At 43.3% G+C, this 20,640-nt stretch overlaps 1 protein-coding gene across 2 annotated transcripts; it reads right to left on the bottom strand.

The window, feature by feature from the left end:
* Positions 1-691: 691 nt before the first annotated feature.
* LOC147019545 (toxin MIT1-like) lies at positions 692-20,418 on the bottom strand. Of its 2 annotated transcripts, none has more exons than XM_085894121.1 (3): positions 19,494-20,418; positions 18,912-19,037; positions 692-1,690 (listed from the first exon to the last, which is right to left on the bottom strand). In XM_085894121.1, exons 1-3 carry the CDS (start codon positions 19,566-19,568, stop codon positions 1,559-1,561), a joined length of 333 nt encoding a protein of 110 aa, XP_085750247.1. In that variant the 5' UTR covers positions 19,569-20,418; the 3' UTR covers positions 692-1,558. The 2 variants fall into 2 exon arrangements, with proteins under 2 accessions (XP_085750247.1, XP_085750248.1); XM_085894122.1 differs by lacking the exon at positions 19,494-20,418 and adding an exon at positions 19,378-19,465.
* Positions 20,419-20,640: the final 222 nt, after the last annotated feature.

Genomic DNA, 20,640 nt, shown 5'->3' with positions numbered 1-20,640 from the left:
CAGGTTTTAAACATTATTATTATTATTATTAGATGCCAACATTAGATGTGAGTGCGCATACCTCGAGGTCATTCTTCCAGCTTATTATTTTTAAGATGATCCTGATTAGAGGCTTGTCCTCTTTACAGGGCTCCGGGTGTATCGAGCCGAGTCAGGTTGTTACTTCAAATGCAGGACATCGACCAAAGTTGATTTTGGGCAGGAATCTGTAATTTGTTCAGGTGACCAGGGATAACGCCGACTCTTCACGAAGGACACCGTGAGATCTTGAATGATCCATGTTCCGGCCTGTGGGTCCAACGCTTTAACGTCCCTCCAATGGATGGTACTCACGTCGATACATCACCTTGCCTGCAAACAGCAGGATGACGGTTCATAGCTTGGTCGAGATTTGAACCCAGGCCAGATGGCTGAAAGTCGAGTGTGCAAACCTCTGAACCATCCTGCCAGGCCAAGTACTGTATGTATTTGCAATAACAGGTGTGTGTGTGTGTGTGTGTGTGTGTGTGTGTGTGTGTGTGTGTGTGTGTGTGTGTGTGTGTGTGTGTGTGTGTGTGTGTGTGTGTGTGTGTGTGTGTGTGTGTGTGTGTGTGTGTGTGTGTGTGTGTGTGTGTGTGTGTGTGTGTGTGTGTGTGTGTGTGTGTGTGTGTGTGTGTGTGTTATAATGCTGTAAAAGAGTCAAATTGAGAAATAACATTGGAATAATTTTATTGAAAGAGGAAAGTACAGATGGAGCGTCAAAATGTAGCAACTTGATGTGTGGGTAGTGGATGTGAAAGAATCTTCCGTTGCAACACGCGACGCTTAAATCTCCTTCAAAACAACCTTCTGATGACTCAACAGCATGTAGGCCACGCAGGAAAACAATTGCATGTGTCTTACAAATATTTCTTGTACGACAATTGACATTGGTTCACTGAGGTTGTGTAGGCAGCAGTTCCAAGTAAGAGGGAGTGTCAACACTCTTTTGCCGGCCGACCTTCGCACGGACTTTGGTGCTTTGTTGTTGTTCTTATTCTTTTTTGATGTTTCCAACCAGCATCAGGTGTTTCCTGCCGGTGGGCGAGTTCCCTGATCCGATTGCAAAGTAAGTTGTGTTTTTGACACCGGGGGGAGAGATGGTTGGTGGCCGTGGACATTTTGATTCCTCCCCGTAAACACAATCTGTGAATGCATTTGTTGGACTACAAAGTCTGGGTTGAAGCATCTCCTGCATACAGGGTGGGGGTGGGGAGTTCATTTATAACTTAAAAACAAACATGGGGATGGGATTTCTGGAGGCATTCGACATCAGGTGCATTTGCATGTGTAAAGCGCTGTATTATGAGATGGCCCAAGCACGGACGAGAACAGGTGGACATCCTTGGTCAAATGATGCTCAAAAGCAAACCTTCCTTTTTTTTTCTTTTCTTTTCTTTGCAGAGTATTTGTCCCTATGGTCTTATGTAACCACTGGTATGATTTACTCACATTGTGCAGCTGTTGTTTTTTTTTGTTTGTTTGTTTTTTTTTTATCACTTGTACAGTTGGCTAATTGCTCCAACGATGCTGAGCAATGTTAGGCTGCATAAAATCCAGCTAAGTTCTTGAAGTTTGATGTACACTGGTATTTCCTATTGGCCAGACGAGCGCACATGAGGGTAGGTGCGCACGGGCACGTGTGGTGTTTTCTCTTGCCCATGAAAGGAGCCTGCGTATACACACAAACACAACTTGCAATGCAATCGGAATAATAACAAGGAAATCCAACACAGGTGGAGGCCATTCAGCCCATCATGCCGACGCGAACACCACACAAATCCATTACATCCACACAAGATCCAAGGAAGAAAATGCAAAAAATGTTTTCATTAATGAAATAATTTTTTTGTTTGTTGTTTTTTCCCCTTTTCTTCCCCTCGGGGAGGGGGCATGGGTTTGGTTAAAACACACATCAACCACACAACCGCCCTTGACAAGACCCCGACCAACTGTACACTCCGTACACAATCACCCATCGATACTCAAACTACCGAAAAGTCTTATCAACATCCCCATACCCCTCTATCTCCATAACTTCCAGGTCCCTATCCAATTCTAATTTAAACCTATCTACTTTTTCTGCTGCCACCACCTTTCCAGGGAAACCATTCCATGCATTAACTACTCTCTGAGTGAAAGTCCTCTGCCTCACTACCATCTTAACTCTCCCCTTCTTTACTCTCAAGCTATGGCCCCTGGTTCTGTCACTGTCTACTCTGTTGAATAATTCATCTGCACTTATTTTATCTATACCTTTCATTATCTTAAACATCTCCATCGTATCTCCTCGTAACCGCCTCCTTTCTCGTGAATAAAGCCCTGTCTCCTTCAGCCGCTCCTCATAGCTGAGTCGAGCTCGACCTGGAATCAATCTAGTAGCCCTACGCTGAACCCTCTCTCTGGCATCGATGTCCTTCCTGAATTGTGGTGACCATTATCATCTGCATTTGGCAGATATTCCATCTCTTGGCAAATTCGGGGGTTCGATCATAACTTGTGGACAACGATCTGCTGCGTAATGCATTTTGTTAATTGCAGCAGAATGAGATGTACAAAAAAAAAAGATTAAATTTTTTTTTTTTTGTATTCTTTTTCAGCTTGTGGAGGAGCTTGCCCACGTTTTACATGCAGGACGAGAACTGCAGGAGACTAGGAAATTAAACACAAGATGAGATTTGGGGCTGGGAGGTATGCACACTCACGTCTGTTGTCTAGCTTGGATTAGAATCTCGGCCCAGTTATATACTGTCGTCCCGGTGTTTCACAGGCAAGGCGATTAATCGATGTGCATGTCCGTCCCTCGGATGGCCATCGAGCTGGGCGTCTCGTCTGCCGGCATTAGTTGTTGGTGGACGTTAAAGATCTCACTGTGTCCTTCACGAAGAGCGGGCGAGCTATCGTCGGCACCATGAACGAATTCCAAATTCCTACCCTAACTTCATATACAGGAGTGACGACCCATCGAGGATTGTAACCTTGGTCAAGAAAATGATTTGGCAAAACCAATTCCCTGCATAGAGCATGGTTCATGGAAAAAAAAAAAGAGATTTGAGTCAAAAATCCCAACCTCGTGACTCTTGATTAGTTTGAAATGAAAAGTAGGCAAACAAGTCATTCATTTCACCTGCAATTGTTTGTGTTTGCCAACTCTTGATGCTGGAAACCCTATCTTATAATGGTATATATGGAGCTATCAAGAGTGAATATGTATTGGAAATGGGACTAAACCTCAAGCTTGGCCTATTGGTTGCATCATCACTGAGGAACGGTGATGGTGCTGATGCAGCGTGAGTGCACATTATGGTAGGAATTTGACCAAAGTGCCTGCACATAATTTCCTGTTCTTTGCAAAAAACACCGTGTGATCTTTAACGTCCACTCGCTAATGCAACCGAGATGGGACACTCAGCTTGACCTCCATCCGAGGGACGGCGCACATACTGATGCAACACTCAGCCTCTGAAACAGTTTCTAGTCGTAAGACTCAAATTCCGATGAGACAGCTTGGAGTAAGTGCACTACATCTGTGCCATCCAGTTTGACATCCCATAATAATATTCAAACCTGTGTCAATTTGCTGAAATGCTACTTTGCTGTACCTTGGGTTCAACTCGGAGCTTCCAGGAACTTGCATTGACGATGGACGGATGAACACTGATCGAAAAAATATAAAAAAAAATTGATTCCTTTACCTGCAAAAGGTTATGCCAACGGACTCTGAAGATGGAGATTATGTTATGTTGTTATAAGACGATGCTGATTGATAGACATCTCCAAAGGGCATAGCGATAATTGAGGCCTGTGCTATACTTCTTGTTTTGACTTGGATTTGCCTTATTTTGAGCAGATTCCATCCAGTTGTAATCTCCAATAATGGAGTACACTGAAATTGCATTAAGCTCTTTGGTTGATCTGCGTCAACGGACAAGAAACAAGCTTGGTGCACGCCTCGATCTGCAGAGGTGTTTAGTACAAGAACCTTTCCCATGTGGAGATCTTTCTCCACCTCCGTCCATAACGGCAGAAGGTCCATATTTATCGAGTTCATCAGCATAATTTTCTGCAGGTAAAATCATTTAGATTTTTTTTTTAATCATGCAGTCATTTGTAATTTGTTCAGGGTGTTGGCGATAGCTCACCTACTCTTCATGAAAACTACCTCGGGATCCTTACGTCCACCGACGAATGCCGATGGACAGGACACCCAATTGAATGTCCATCTGAGAGACGACGCACACATTGATGCCTCGCCCTGACTGTGAAACACAATGGTGACAGTTTATAGCTGCATCGAGATACAAACCCAGACTAGACAGCTTAGATGCCGGTGTCCATACCTCGAGGCCACCCTGGCGGCCCAATCTTTGCCATGAGACTTTCAGCAGTACCAATATATTCTGGAAAGAGTACTGCCATTAGATTGGATTGCATTGAATAGTTAGCTCTGCCACAGAAGGTACGCGGAGGTTATGTTTTCAACCTGTTTGTGAGCAGGATATCTCAAAAGGTTATGGATGGATTCGGATGAAACTTGTTGGACATGTTAGGTGTGTGACAAGGACGAATTTCTGAAGATCCGGATCTGGATACGAGAATATTTTTTAAAGTGATTCTTCACCATTGAGAGGTATGACCAAAAACGATATATTGTGCTATATAATCGGATTTTTTTGGCTCTATCTCTCAATCTATACTAATAAAAGTGTGTGTGCGTGCGTGTCGTTGATTGGTATCTACATATGCGGGTTTCAGAATGTGGAATGGAGTCCGACCAGGGTTGGCTCAAAGCATCCACCTTTATTTCAGTAAGGGGTCATTCTAGAACTGGGATATCAAAGTTTTTGCAGATGTGCCTGTGGTTAACATTACAAACTCTGTTGTGTCGTGTGTGCAGCTGTTCTGATATGAGATTTTTTTTTGTGTTCGGTCATTGAGCATAACATATCACTCTTTGTTAACGTCACCTCCACCGCTCACCTATCTTCTTCTTTTTTTTCCTCCTCCTCCCCCCCCCCACTCTCTCTGTCTGTCCCCTCCTCACTCCCCCCTCTGAATAAAATGCAGCACTCTCCTTCCACACCTCTGTCTGCGTGTGTCTGTTTGTCTCTCTCTGTCTCTGTCTCTGTCTCTGTCTCTCTTGCTCTCCACACCCCTTCCTCGCTCTTCTCCCCTTCCTAGCTTCCCCTTCTTCACCCACTTCTCACTTTCCCTCCGTCCTCTCTACATCCCCTCCCTCCCATTCACACCGTCGGCGAAGCGACTGGTTGGATTTGCTAGTGGTGAATAATCACTTAAACATCCTAGTCACTGGATCCGGATCTTTACCATAATCCAATCAGTTCGTCCTTGTCACACACCCAACCTGTCCACAAAATTTAATCCAAATCCGTCCATAACTTTTTGACATATCTTGTACACAAACAGACAAACATGGGTGAATACATAATCTCCTTCCACCTTCGGTGGCAGCGGTAATAAATCCATCAAAACGACTCAATTTAATTGGTGGAATGAGAGGAGGTGTTATGAGAACAGTGTGACAGGCTCAGGGATATCACAAGGGTGTTAAATAATTTTTAAAAATGGGGGAAAAGGCTCGTTTTTTGGGGGAAGGGAGTTGGACGATGGTGGTTTTAGGGCTAAGAATATACAACACTAACCACACACTGTCGGAGACATCACAATCCGCACAGATGTACACAATCACCCATCCAAAGTCAAGCTACCTAAAAGTCCTGCCAACATCCCTCTACCCATCTTTCTCCATAACTTCCAGGTACCCATCTAATTCCAATTTAAACGTATCGACTGTTTCTGCTGCCACTACCTTTCCAGGGAGGCCATTCCATGCATTAACGACTCTCTGAGTGAAAGTCTCCTGCCTTTCTGTGAAAGAGTGAAAAAAAGAGTCTTAACTCTCCTCTTCTTTACTCTCAAGCTGTGGCTCCTGGTTTTGTCACTGTCGACTCTGTTGAATAATTCATCTGCACTTATTTTATCTTTGCCTTTCATTATCTTAAACATGCCTATCATATCTCCTCGTAACCACCTCCTTTCTCGTGAAAAAAGCCCCGTCTCCTTCAACCGCTCCTCACAACTGAGTCTAGCTTGGCGTAAAATAAATCTCGCAGCCCCACGCTGAACCTTCTCTATGGCATCTATGTCCTTCCGGAACTGTGGTGACCATAACTGTACACAATGTTCTAGATGTGGCCCTCACTACATTCCTGCACAATGTTAAAACCACCTCCTTTGATTTATAAATGATCCCCCTCCTGATACAGCCTAAAACCCCTATTTGCTTTACCTATAGCTGCCTGGCCCTGTGCTGCCCGCTTACCTCCCGTATCTATTACCACCCCCGGATCCTCCTCCTGTGTGACACGCTCTAAAATTACCCCTTGCATCCTGTAATCTCTATTTTCATTGTTCTTTCCCATCCCCAACACCTTACACTTGCTCAGGTTAAATTCCATCTGCCAATCTTTTGACCAATCCATACAAGTATCAATACTTTCCTGAATCTGATCGTCACCCCCTCTGCTATCCACCTTACCTCCAAGCTTTGTTTCATCTGCAAACATGGAAAGCCTACTCTTTCCCCCATTATCCAAATCGTTGATGTAAATAATGAATAATGACGGTCCGAGTACTGATCCCTGAGGCACCCCACTACTTACATCCTCCCAGCAAGACATCCTCCCACTCACAGCCACTCTTTTTCTTCCTGCCACTAAGCCAGTTTGCAATCCAATTACCTCCCTGACCAGCCACTCCACAAACCCTCACTTTGGCTAACAACCTCCGATGTGGTACCTTATCACATGCCTTCTTAAAGTCTAGATATGCTATGTCCACTGCCATTCCCTCATCCACCCAATCAGACATTGCTTCATAGAACTCTAAACAATTTGTTAAACAGGAACTACCTTTGGTAAACCCACGCTAACTCCCTTTAATTAGTTTGTATTTGTTAAAATGGTTCCTCATATGGTCCTTAATTAATGTCTCCAACACCTTCCCCACAACTGAAGTCAAACTGTAATGTCATGGTTGATTTGATAAACTACTGTTTAACAGGAGGAAGAAGAAGAAGAGTAAAAAAAAAGCTGACATCACCAAGCAAGAAGGTTGTGTTTGGTTGTTCAGTACGTTACTGCAGTTTTACATTGCTTGTCAATTTGATGCGGAATAATTTTCTTGGTCCTCTATTTTCACCCTCAACCTTGGTATTCACTGACATCGAGCTGTTGTATTCAGCTTAATTGAGAATACCTCTGCCCTGTTGTTTGTGAGACGTTTTATTCTGTTTTACAGTGATTGAAGGTGTCATGAAGGAGCTTGTGAATAATTTTCACGCAGTACAAGGACATTTGGACATCCCACTGTGTTGGGAGAGAGCTTAACAAATCCACATGTCGTAAGAGATTTGATCCTGGGATTGCAGCATCATGAGACTAACAAGCACAATTCACCTCTTTCCTTATTCAAGCATTTCGCTAAAATATGTTGCCAAACCACTTGAACTTGTTTCATAGGCAAAGTGTTCAGCCAGGTCTACAGATGCTGCTATTTTTTTCTTTCCTTCCCCCACACCTTGACTCCTCTGCAGCAAACTATTCATTGCATAGCTTGCCGATGTAAGCCTCATGTAAGGCCACCATTCATTTTGTCCTTGGGTTGACTTGGTCAACTGCACAGATGATTTTCAAAACCACATTGGAGCCAAAACCCTCAAGACTGTGAATGATAGGAACCAGTGTCAGGTCTTCAAAGCTGTTTCAAATTGCTACGGTACCGTTTGGTTTGGTATTCGCTGAAAACCGCCACCATCTACCAAGTTGTGTGTGGTTTAATTTTTGGGGTAGCCGTATCTTGATTCATGTCTTTAAAAGTGCAACTTCCTAATATTGTGAAGGAATTGCTGAACCAGCAGCGATTGGACAGAATACAGTTGTCAGAGGAACGAATAAGTGGAGATTGTACCTCACCAATAATTACAATTATTACCCCGCGCACACAAAGCGAAAAGCGGGGAGAAGCAATTGCTTCAGTTCTGTCCGTCTGTCTGTCCGTCTGTCTGTCTGTCTGTCTGTCTGTCCTGTCTACGAATGTCAGTTTATGATCGAGGAACAACTTGATTTAAATTGAATGTTTTATTTTGAACATTAATCGGAAAACAAACCTGCAGTTTAACAGTACTTTGGCTCTGAATTTGTCCCGATGGCACGTATGCGGAGGGGAGTGGGATAATGTTTTTCCTCTGTCTGCCTATCCAGCAGTCAAAGGAAATTGAAAATCATTTCAAACAGGAAACTTACGGTTTTTTAACGACGTCATAAAGGACACAAACAACAGGCATGAGGAACGAATTTAACATGTTCGATTAGGTGGTGTCGAAGCTGCATCAACGGTGGTAAACTACTGTTTTTTAAATTTTATTATATATATATATATTTATTTTTTATTATTATTTAGTTATTTATTTCCCCCTGTGATCTTCGAAATGTTTATTTTATTTCAATCGAATTATATGCGTGAACACTGAAAAACACAAATCGCCTTTTTAGCTTTTTCGAAACGTGTGTGTGTCCGTGTGGCTTTTATTTTTTTTTTTTACTCTGAAAAAAGAGAGGGGGGGAATGAATAAACACTGACCGCACATTCACCTTTGGACGAGACCCTCTCAGAGACATCACAATCGTGACACGTGTACACAATCACTCATCATCCATACCCAAGGTACCCACCACTCCTGCCAATGTCCACATACCCCTCAATCCCCAATGCCCCTGGGTACCTATCTAATTCCAGTTTAAACCTATGTGCTATTTCTGCTGCCACTACATTTTACCTGGAAAGAGGTAACGAAAAGGATGATTTTGCATTGCAGGTGTAAAATAGATGTATAGATGGATACAGGTATGACCAAAAATGTTTACCACGAACCGCTTGAACTTCCGACTTTCATTTTCTTCTATATCGAATCGTATTCCTGCATCCCAAGGTAATCTATGAATGCTTTATACGAAAACTCAGCCAAACATACGGGCTAATGAAATGTCAAAGACTGCTCCGATAGCCTCTTGAGTGTTTTTTCTTTCCTCAATATCATCACATCACCCTCTTTGCACATTGTAATACATCATGCACAATGCATTCCACGATATTCATCAAAGAAAGGCATTTTGAGAAAAGATCATGATTGCAGGAAATGCAACTCATTGCTTTGGTACTCTCGATTTTACCGAGCAATTTGCATCTGCATGATGTATTCGCTTATTCAGGATGGAGTGCAATAACGTAGGCAACCGGATGGGTGGAGCGGAGCAATGGGAGGGAGTGAAGAGCAAATCCTTCAAACAAAGTCCTGCGAACCGAACACAAAATGTCACGAACATGGATCAATGAAAGAAAGTGTTTTCTGAAACAGCAAAGGTGATGACCAAAATGGTCAATCGAACTGGGACAATAAAGGAGAAAGTAAAATTGATTTATCAAATATTTTGCTTTCACCGATTGCTTATTGTGACGTGCAAACTTTACTCACGAGCAACCTTTGAGGCCAATTATTAAGTAAAACTTGAGCGAAGTCGATGGCGCGGCATCGCAAATATGGGGCCATCGCCATCCCATTGCCCCAGGGCATGAATCGGGGGGTCACATCCAAAAAATCATGACGCATTCCATGCGTCCTCCAATGCTGATTGCATCTACAGTTTCATCAAAAAATTTGCCCGTAATTTTTATTTTTGGTATCTGACCTTTTGACCGCACCCCAGGAGGTTGGGGCCAAAAATGATATGGCTCTCACACCTTCTTGCCATGTGGTGATCATCACCAAGTTTGGTGAATTTCTGCACAACCTTTTAGGAGGAGATGGTGTGACGGACGGACAGACAAACGGAGCTGATTAAAATTCTTTTTCTCCTCCTTCTCTTCCCTTTATAAGGGAATGAGGTCCAATGGCACCGAGCTTCTGCCCTGTATGGAGGGGTTTCAGTACCCATGATGCAGTGTTCGGATGACGTATTGGATGGCGAGCTAAACGAGCGAGAAAAGATAAACAAGACCTAACGAGGCCAAATAATTAGCGTAACCTTCCATTGCAGTAAGTCAGAATAACGAGATAAACGTGCTCGATTGTCGAGCTGCTGATGCTGTCGTTGCCAGGGGAGTGAATACAACCAACAGGGTGTGCACGGCATTATGGGATAGCTTTGAAAACCCTCCACAGCCTGGGTTTGACCCCTCAGCCCAGCAATAAACCGTCATCCTGGTGTTTCCTGAATGTGTACTCCATCCCCCTGATGGACGTTAAGCGGGCGTCCCGTCTGCCAGCATGAGTCGGTGGACGTGAAATATCCCAAGGTGTCCTTCGCGGCGAAGAGCAGTAAGCGAGCTATCGCCGACACCCTGACCAAATTAGAAATTGCTGCTCTAACCTACAAGGGGACACTGCATCAGCAGAAGAGCCTTGCTCCCAGCAAATTATGCAACTCGCGGTCACGTCTGACATACGAAACCGTAAGGATCACACATCCTTCGTTTGATTTTGTAAATTTTCATCGTTGGCTTGTCACATTTCCACCATTTCTCGAGGTTCCTGAAATTTGTGCACTTTGATATTGGAGTATCTCAGTAGTTTCGAGCTCAAATGAACCCAAACTCGACGTGTTCCTGCATTGTCCGAAGCATAATATTCGGACAAAGTACGATGAACTTGCGAAGTTCAACTCTTGAATTGATGATGTCATCTCATTGGCATAGTTCTTCAAGGAATAGGTTAGAGAAGAAGGCAGATTTCTTTGAGCCAATCAAGAAATTAAAGCTTAAGACCACGGCGGACACAAAGACAATCAAGTTAAAGAAATCGTGGCAAAAAGTAATCGAATATAAGCAACAAGGCAATGTGGCTTTTCGACTGCTTGTGAAGGCTCAAGCTTCAGGTGTTCAATTGGACTTGCACGAGGTGATGAAGTACCCACTTACCTACCCCTGTTCCCTACTCAATAGGTAGGGAACAGTCTTCTGGCAAAAACTGACAAATCCAAGGGCTTCCATCGTCTTGTTGAGGATGTTGACGATTCAACTCCACCTCCGAGTGATGAGACGGTGATAGTGGAAGATGGAAATGCTGTCTCCTATGACATGAGGGAGCTACCAGATAATTTCCGAGAGATGAGCCTCAATATCTTCAATGCAGCATCGTCCCGATCAGATGTCATCTTCCGCACTGACGTGTACAACACAGACTCGGTCAAGTCACGTGAAACGCAGAGAAGAGAATCATTCAGGCAGGGAATGCAAAGAAACCAGGAGACTGGAAACAATTCCTGACTAATGATGAGAACAAGGAACAGCGAATAGAAATCCAACAAGATGTATGGAGTAAAGATGACATTGCCAAGAAGCTTCAGGGCAGGAAAAATGATATCGAGGAAGGAGCTGCGTACTTGTTTAACCTCTCCAGATGGGAAGCAAGTGTGACAATCGAAGATCACTTTTTTGAAATAATCTCGGGAAAGAACAGATTTCTGTGTAATTCTCTACTGCATGCATGGTAAAGACCAACAGCACAAGGATTGTCTCTCCAACCCCCCCTCCCCCCAATCTGTCATCTACTTTCTCATTGTCACTGAAAGTACTGTCTGGAACCCCCCCCCCCAATCTAATTTCTCAACAATCCTCTTGAAGAAGTCCTTCCATTCAAGCTTCTGGGTCTCACTATCTGCTATGATCTTTCCTGGGAAAGCCACATCTCCAAGCTGGCTTCCAAAGCAAGTCACCAATTGGCCATCCTCCGCCATGCAAAGTCCTTCCTTGGCACACCTGAGCTCCTGACCATATACAAAGCTTTCATCCGCAGCCTGATGGAGTACTGCTTTCCTCTGGGCTGGTGCTCCTGCCTCACCTTTCTCAGCGTCACACTGTGGAAACCAAGGCATTTAGGATCATTGGTATCTCCCATGATGAGGCTGATTCTTTGGGTCTCTCACTCTCTCACCACAGGCAGGTTGGTGGTCTTTCTCCTATCCAGCCTCACCTCCCCTGCTGTATCTGAGATATGCCCCCCACCCCCCCCCCATATTTCCGCAGGGCGCTCAAGGTCCGCCAGCAACCCCCTTCTGGTAAAACTACCAAAATCAAGAATCACTGCTCACCTTCACTCTTTCATTCCTCTTTTTTCCCGCCTTTGGAACAAACTCCCACACTCTCTTCAATCCCACTCTTCTTTCCAGGTCTTTAAAACAGCCATTAACCACCATCTCTTATCTCCCCCCATCCAAATCCTCGATCTTTTCTACTCCCCGCCGTTAATCCACCCCAAACCCACCTTCTTCAAATTCCCAGCTTTCCTTCCCGAAAGCCCCTGTCATGTAAGGACCTGAAAGTCCCTGTAGTGTCCATCTTGTTTACCCTGTGTACCCCGCTCCACCCCATAGATCTCCACATGTCTCTGTTCCACACAGTTTTTTTTTTCCTTCCTGCTCCCCTTGTACATTCTGTTTGTTCACTCTCATACGAGCCTCGACAGTACATACAAAATAAATAAATAAAGAAAAATGTACGAGTAAAGAGCCCTGACAGCGACATTTTCATCATTTTGCTGCATTGTGCTCATCGGATCTCAGATGTTACCTTGCTCTTTGATACAGGAAGGGGAAACAATAAAAGGTTGATTGATGTCTCTCAATTTGCCGAACAGTCCACTCCAGAGTAGTGCTCTGCCTCACTCGGTCGACATGCATCCACTGGCTGTGATTCCACAAGTGCCTTTCAAGGGTTTCGGAAAATCAAGCCCATCCAATTGATGCAAAAATTTACCAAGTTCATGACAACCTCTTGGAAACTTGGGAGAATCTTGGTCCTTTTCAAGATGAATTAATAACGGGCCTTGAAGAATTCACACGTGCATTGTACCTACGGCAAAGCAAGAGTCAAAGATGCTGATGAAGCCCGGATACAAATGATGAAAGAGAAATGCAGAGGTGATTCAGATGTATCTTCCAGATCCCCATATCCCCTCTCCGACAGACAACCATGGTTGGAATGCCAGTGGAGACAAAATGGAGCCATTGTGGTGTAAGCTTGACACCCTTCCACCGAAGTTGGTTGATGTTCTTGAATCAACAGAAGAGGACTCAAGTGATGATGAGTTTGATTTAACCAGTGAACATGACTTCTCAGATGCAGACGGTGGCGATGAATCGTACGGAGAAACATGCTTCCCCATACATGTGCATGGAAGCATTGATTCGAATTTCTTACTCATGATATTTTAATCTTACATTTGGACAGGAATGGGTGACGTGTTCTGAGGTTGAACATTTTTGAAGGGAAAGCAAAGACTGACCCATCTTTGTACATTGATGCTCCATGCTCCATAGGTCCCCTTTGGCTTACACACTATAAGGGTCACATGGTTGAGGTTGTCGTGACTTCACTTGCCCTCGTCCTCAAGGGGCTTTTCCACCTTGAACCAAATCTGTGTTAAGATAGTTAATATGTATAAATAGCTTATCAGGAGTTTTGTGGGGCACCCCGAACATAAGAAAAAAAAAAACATAAGGACCACTGGATCTATAGCTTCTCTGGTCCCTCATATTATAACTCAAATTTCATAGCATTCTGACCGGTGTGTCTGGAGAGGAAGATTTTTGAAATAACTTACGTGACCTTCATTTTGACACACTTCCGGCCATGTGATCGGCAGGACCTCCAAAATTTATCAGGACCCTGTCCGAATGTGATAACCCAAATTTGGTACCATTCTAATTGGTGGGTCTGGAGAAGAAGATTTTGGAAGGAATTTACCAAGTCCGCCATTTTGACCAACTTAAAGTCAGGTAACCGGAATGAGCTTTGCAATCCCTGTTACCAGTCAGGTGCGGAGTGTTGCTGCCAAATTTTAGCCGGATCGGCCCAGCGGCTTGACCAGAGAAGTCGAAATAGGAAACAGACGGACGATGGTGCACGATGACAATACCTTATTTGGAATTCCAATTCCAGATAAGCCAAACATATTATCCACCTTTTTATACGGTTACTGATGCTGTTGAACACGACACTGAAAGGGAGGAAACCCGATATTTTTGAGGAATTATACAGCGCTTATTGATCGTCTACACCCCCTTTTCAACATTTTCACCATTTGTCACCTTATAGCTTGAAATTAAATTTCATTAAATGAGACTTTTTCCACCTTTCTTTACACATCGTAACCCACAACTTCCAAGTGAAAAACAAATTCGACAAATTTCAGAAAATCAATGAAAAATACAAAGCTAGAATATCTCTGTTGGTTAAGTGTCCACCCCCCCCCTTTATAACAGCAATTGTAAATTAGCTCAGGTGTCACCTTCAAAATCTCACACAAAGTTAATTGGCCTCCACCTGTTAAATTGTTGTGATTCCGATTATTTCAGAATAAAATCAGCTGTTCCTGGAGGTTTCCTCTGCTGGGTAGCAGATTTCACAGCAAAGATTCAACCATGAGATTCAAGGGGCTTTCAAAAGACCTCTGGGATAAAGTTGTGGAAAGGCACAGATCAGGGGATGGGTATAAAAATATTTCAAAGGCCTTGAATATCCCTTGGACACAGTCAAGACAATCATTAACAAGTGGCCGTGTATGGTACCACCAAGACACTGCCTCGATCAGGCCATCCCTCCAAACTGGATGACCAGGCAAGGAGGAAACTGATCAGAGAGGCCATGAGCTCGGTTTATGGCAAAGACTGGTCACTGTGAGCATGTGACAACAATATCCCAAGCACTCCACAAGTCTGGCCTGTATGGTAGGGTGGCAAGAAGGAAGCAATTACTCAAAAAAGCCCACCTTGAGTCCAGTTTGAGGAATTCAAAAAACCACTCCACAGATTGCATGGTGCGGTGGAGAAGGCAGACATGCGGTGGAGTATTTTATTACGATTCATACTGTTTCAACAAAATTATTCTGCAGAGAATAACAGTGTAGATGGAACCAAAATAATGTCTGAAATCCATTTTCTAACGGTCATACGATAAACACGGCCTGGACACGTCTAGAGACAAACCCCACCGGGCACATCTGGAGCCAAGCCATCCGGAAACAAACACTGCTCGAACACATCCGAAGACAAACTCCTGGCCGGAGACAACTCCCGTCCAGAAACAAATACTGCACGGACGCAACCGGAGCCAAGCTGTCCAGAGACAAACACCGCCCAGACACGTCCGGAGACATACACTGCCCGGACATAAATACCACCCGGATGCATCCAGAGATAAACTTCCGTCCAGAGATAAATCCTGTCTGGACATAAACACCACCTGGATGTGTCTGGAGACGAGCACCACCCAGACACGTCCAGAGACAAACACTGCTAAGACACATCCAGAGACAAACACCGCCCGGATACTTTCAGAGACAAACATTGTCTGGACGCATCCGGAGCCAAGCTGTCTGGAGACAAACATCGCTCGGACAAGTCCGGAGACAAACTCCCGTTCGGACATAAACACTGCCCGGACACATCCGGGGACAAACACCGTCCAGGCAGAACCACAGTCCGGATATTTCCAGAGACAGAGATACTCAGAGAGGGGGAGGGGGGATGGGGTTGGGGAGAGTGAGAGAGGTGTGGAAGGAGGATGCTGCACTTTCTTGGTAGGGGGTAGTGCAAGGATGGGACAAAGAAAGTGTGAGGGGTGGGGGTAGGAGATTTAGCAGAGAGAATATGTTATGCTTTATGAACACACACACAAGTGCATGCACACACGCACGCACGCACGCACACACACACACACACACACACACACACACACACACACACACACACACACACACACACACACACACACACACACACACACACTCAAGTGCTTGGCCGATATTGGCAATTTTTGGGGAATTGGCAGGTTAGAGTTAGTGTGATTACCAACTACAGTATGTACTGTACACGACCCAAGAGCCTTGAGTAGCTCTCACCGATAAACAACATTGCATTTATATAGACATTTCAGGGATATGTTCACAAATCTTAATCTTTATAAACAGTTGCGTGTGACCAGGTGGAAAAAAAATTGGCTCGGTAATTTAGAAAACACATTAATATGGCAAACGGCTTGGAAATTGGGTGTTATTTCACAACTCGCTCAGGATGACAGAGCACGAACCACTCACTCAGGTTGATGGAGCACGAACCACTCGCTCAGGATGACATGGCATGGCAAAAGCGTCCAGGAAATGATTCGCTCAGAATGACAAGGGTGCTCAGAAAGTGGCTTAAGCATTCAAGTATGCGCTCCAATTAAATGGTTAATAAAGAATGTCTGGCCAGACTGTAGCCGCATACCATACAGCAGTTAAATACCATATAGGTCTTCACCGTGCCCGCAGCAGTTAATGAAATTATATGAATTCATTCAAATAATGACTTTATCCACAAAAGAGTTTCTGCTTAATGTCGAACAACCCTGGAGACATTGCAAAGTTCAATCTCCCATGAAATAAACATTGCAGATAATGTCATGCTGCCTGCTTGTCTGTGCACGCGTCATGTGGAACATCGTTCGTGGTCCACGCAACCATTATCACTTTATTTTAAAACGTCCGTTTTTCACCAGATTTGCTGTTAGAGCAAATTCCCTGCAGAGGATTCCCTGCAGAGCACCTCTGCAGAGCACCTCGCGAAACCTCCGAAAATATAAACACACATCCGGCAGATGCTATGGATAGGCAGTCTCTCTGGGGGAGAGGGCGCGATGTCTCGCAGTGAATGCATTCTTTTAATCGTATAACTCAAAGAAGCTCGTTAATTTTGGCACGTTCCAAATTTTTTATTCACTGAATATAATTCTCCAAACAGTAGAAAAAGATAAGTTTAATGCTTTGGATAAGGGACTCTGTTTAATGTTTAACTGATGATATATATGTATATATGTATATATATATATATATATATATATATATATATATATATATATATATATATATATATATATATATATATACATATATACATATACATATACATATCTTAAAGACCCACCCACATCTTTCACCTATGAATTGAGGGAATATCCACTCAGCTCTCACCTAATCAACTAAACCCAGGTGGCTAGGATTATATAAATAATTAACCCCTCCCACACTCCTCAAGCTGAAGCTGCTGCATAAAGCAACCCAAGAAGGCTAACACAAGAAAAGAAAGAAAGCCAAGAAAGCCAACGCATATATTGGTAACATCCTCTCCTCAAACTCTGAATATATTGGTAACGTCCTCTCCTCAAACTCTGAATATATTGGTAACATCCTCTCCTCAGACATGGAATATATTGGTAATGTCGTATCCTCAAACTCTGCATATATCGGTAACGTCCTCTCCTCAAACTCTGAATATATCGGTAATGTCCTATCCTCAAACTCTGAATATATCGGTAATGTCCAATCCTCAAACTCTGAATATATCGGTAATGTCCAATCCTCAAACTCTGAATATATCGGTAATGTCCTATCCTCAAACTCTGAATATATCGGTAATGTCCAATCCTCAAACTCTGAATATATCGGTAATGTCCTATCCTCAAACTCTGAATATATCGGTAACATCCTATCCTCAAATTCTGAATATATCGGTAATGTCCAATCCTCAAACTCTGAATATATTGGTGACGTCCTATCCTCAAACACTGAATATATCGGTAACATCCTATCCACAAACTCTGCATAGATTGGTAATGTCCTCTACTCAAACTCTGAATATATTGGTAACGTCCTATCCACAACTGAATATATCGGTAACGTCCTATCCTCAAACACTGAATATATCGGTAACGTCCTATCCTCAAACTTTGAATATATCGGTAACATCCTATCCACAAACTCTGCATACATTGGTAATGTCCTCTCAAGGACATACAAGGGAAGTGCTTTGCTGTTTCAAACCATTCCCAGAGTTCTTCAACAACTGTAAAGACGTTCACACATAGTACACACATGAGAATTCCAATGCCAGACACCCCATCAGGTACCGGACCGGTTTCATCACATGTTGGCGAATCATCAGCGATGGCGAAGACAGGATTGCATACCAATGAGGCTCCCAAGCATGTACCAGGTGCAAACCTCCATTCACAGGTGAGAGATGTGGGTGGGTCTTTATTATTTAAGTATTGACTGCTTTTGACGTTTGTGTATATGTGTATGTATGTATGAATATATATATATATATATATATATATATATTTATATATATATTTCATCCATTGGTGAAATGACCTTCAACCGTGCACTTGCAGTGTTCTAAATGCAGTGGATGTGGCTGTGCACATCCATTTGTCTTTCGAGGAAGAAAATACCCGTGACTGAGTCGTTCTCAAATGCAGTTAAGTGTTAAGAATAAATGCAAAAATTGATTGGTGCAATTCACATGCAGTTTTGTTCTGCATCGCCATTAATTTAACAAGCGTTCGGATGTCTCCTTTAAAGCCACAGAGCTGATACTTGTTTCTGGAGGCTGGAGCCATTGTTTTAATTCCAGAAAACAAAGTTTAAGAAGCTTGGTATTTTATGGACAAAACAGAAACAATATATATATATATATATATATATATATATATATATATATATATATATATATATATATATATATATATATATATATATATATATATATATATATATATACATATATATGAAACACCAAGCATTCAGTTCACACACAGGTATCTGCATATTTAGCTGGATTTTCGTTTGTATTGATTGCGCATCATTCTTGATGAGTGTGCGCTGAGTGCACACACCTAGTATAGGATTAAAAGTTGCTCCTGATGAATTTGTGAAATTATTATGAGTATTACATGAGGATTAAGGGTTGGAGAGTGGATCACATTGCTGCAAATACCTTGTGGCTATACGGATGGCATTCGTCTCCGTGTAGACCCAGCGGTGTACACATCCGAAGACCCGGTAGCCACAGGCTCGCAGCACAGCATGTCCGAGTCCCGCACTGATCGTCCATTTCACACGCCTGTGAATATCACATCCAGGTGATTGGGATGCAGAAAATATAGCACATCTTGCACGGTTCTTTTGCAAGATCATCAAGTCTGTGGCTTGTCAAAAAGTCGATTACAGACCTTGATGAAACATATGTTCCCAAGTAGTTATTTTTGAACAATTTCAATCATTCACCATTATTTTATCACAGTACATCTCAGTTGGTCCACACATTTACTGACCCATCTTTGTACATCTGATGTGATCCTTCATTAGAACCTCCCCATTGAGAAAGGCAGGTGAATGTTGGACCAAGTGAGGTCCCAAAATTCAAATCAAGAATAATAATCATGTGGCCATCACTCACATACCTGCAATGTCTTCATCAAAACTTGCAGAAAGAAGCAGTGAAGCCTCATCGTTCTTCACAATACATAGTTCTTAGTAACATCTAGTCACAGATTTCTCAAGAACCGGACAGACTCACCCCCGTAATGACAACACCTTGAGTGACGAGGCTGAAAATGCAAAGAATGACCAAGAGGAAGAGTAGAGTTCGCATGATCGCTTGGCTGGCTGCTCACTCCCTGAGCTCGGATGCTGTGTTCGCTCTCTACGATGCTCCGAGCATCCACCCTCGCCTTCTCATGAGCAACTCCGCCACATATATACGCCGGTGACGACATGACGCATGAAAAAGCACGACTTAAATCGTCCATTCGCATTTCTCCTTCAGAAAAATCTAATGGGCAATGCTGAATGTCTTCCAGCAGAGCACTGAAAACACCATCACATTTCCCAAAGATTCACCCATTATCATTAAACTAAGTCTTGTGTTTTGCGTAAAAAGCATTTGGAACATAAATGGGTTTCTAAGTTTGAAAATTGAAAACAAGATGATTATATCTTGCAACTGTTGCATGTTTGGAATTTTGTGTTCAACGTTCATTACGTTTAAGGTTCGGGTGAAGTGTGATCGAGTCTGAAACGACCCAACTTGGAGCCCATCTCTTGCTCAGTGGCATGTTGCTCGGGGGTCAAAATCGGTTGCCTGCAATTTTCGCCAATTAAAAGAGGAGTAACATTCATGCTGCTGGTTCTTCGAAAAGAAATACTGTCCTTCTAAATTATACTAATGGAAGTGAAAAACCGCAGCACCCTCGTGACGCTCTTAATGGCCAACTTGACCGGTTGGGGAGGTAATTAAATTACATTCACACCGCTTTGAAAGACCACCAGTCTGGAACCTGAGCAGTGAGACTTACCTGTTCCGATACCCTGAGCCGGATTGGAGATTGTCCGGCCGCAGGTAAGTCATCACGTTGACGTCACGCTCGGCTAGACCATTCCGCGCCTGCACAGTCCTCCACCTGAATTCTGCCTGCCCAGTCCCATTTGGCATTAGTAAAGGTACACAGCGTAAACGTACCTTGCGACATTGACTGCTGCTCCAATGGTGACCGTTTCCTTTTTTTCATCCAACTCCAACATTCAAAACCCGATCAAGGATCACGAAAGATCATGAAACACGGTACCCACGCGCAACATTGCCCAACGTATTGGGGATGGCACATCCACATGCGAATTGAACCAAGCCCACCTGTGTGTACATATCCTTCCCCCACACTGCAAAT

The sequence above is a fragment of the Eptatretus burgeri genome, chromosome 9 (genome assembly GCF_056783735.1).
Source record: "Eptatretus burgeri isolate ZD-2024b chromosome 9, Ebu_testis_v1, whole genome shotgun sequence".
Classification (NCBI taxonomy): Eukaryota; Metazoa; Chordata; class Myxini; order Myxiniformes; family Myxinidae; genus Eptatretus; species Eptatretus burgeri.
The sequence above is the reverse complement of the archived record's forward strand: the minus strand, read 5'-3'. Positions and strand labels throughout refer to the sequence as shown.

Excerpts from the sequence above, each read along its gene's own strand:
- LOC147019545 (XM_085894121.1), bottom strand. The coding sequence starts at position 19,568 with ATGCGAACTCTACTCTTCCTCTTGGTCATTCTTTGCATTTTCAGCCTC. Across the intron at positions 19,038-19,493 it reads AAGGTGTTGTCATTACGGGG|GCGTGTGAAATGGACGATCA; the intron begins GTGAGTCTGTCC and ends TGATATTCACAG. Across the intron at positions 1,691-18,911 it reads GCCATCCGTATAGCCACAAG|GCTCCTTTCATGGGCAAGAG; the intron begins GTATTTGCAGCA and ends GTGTATACGCAG.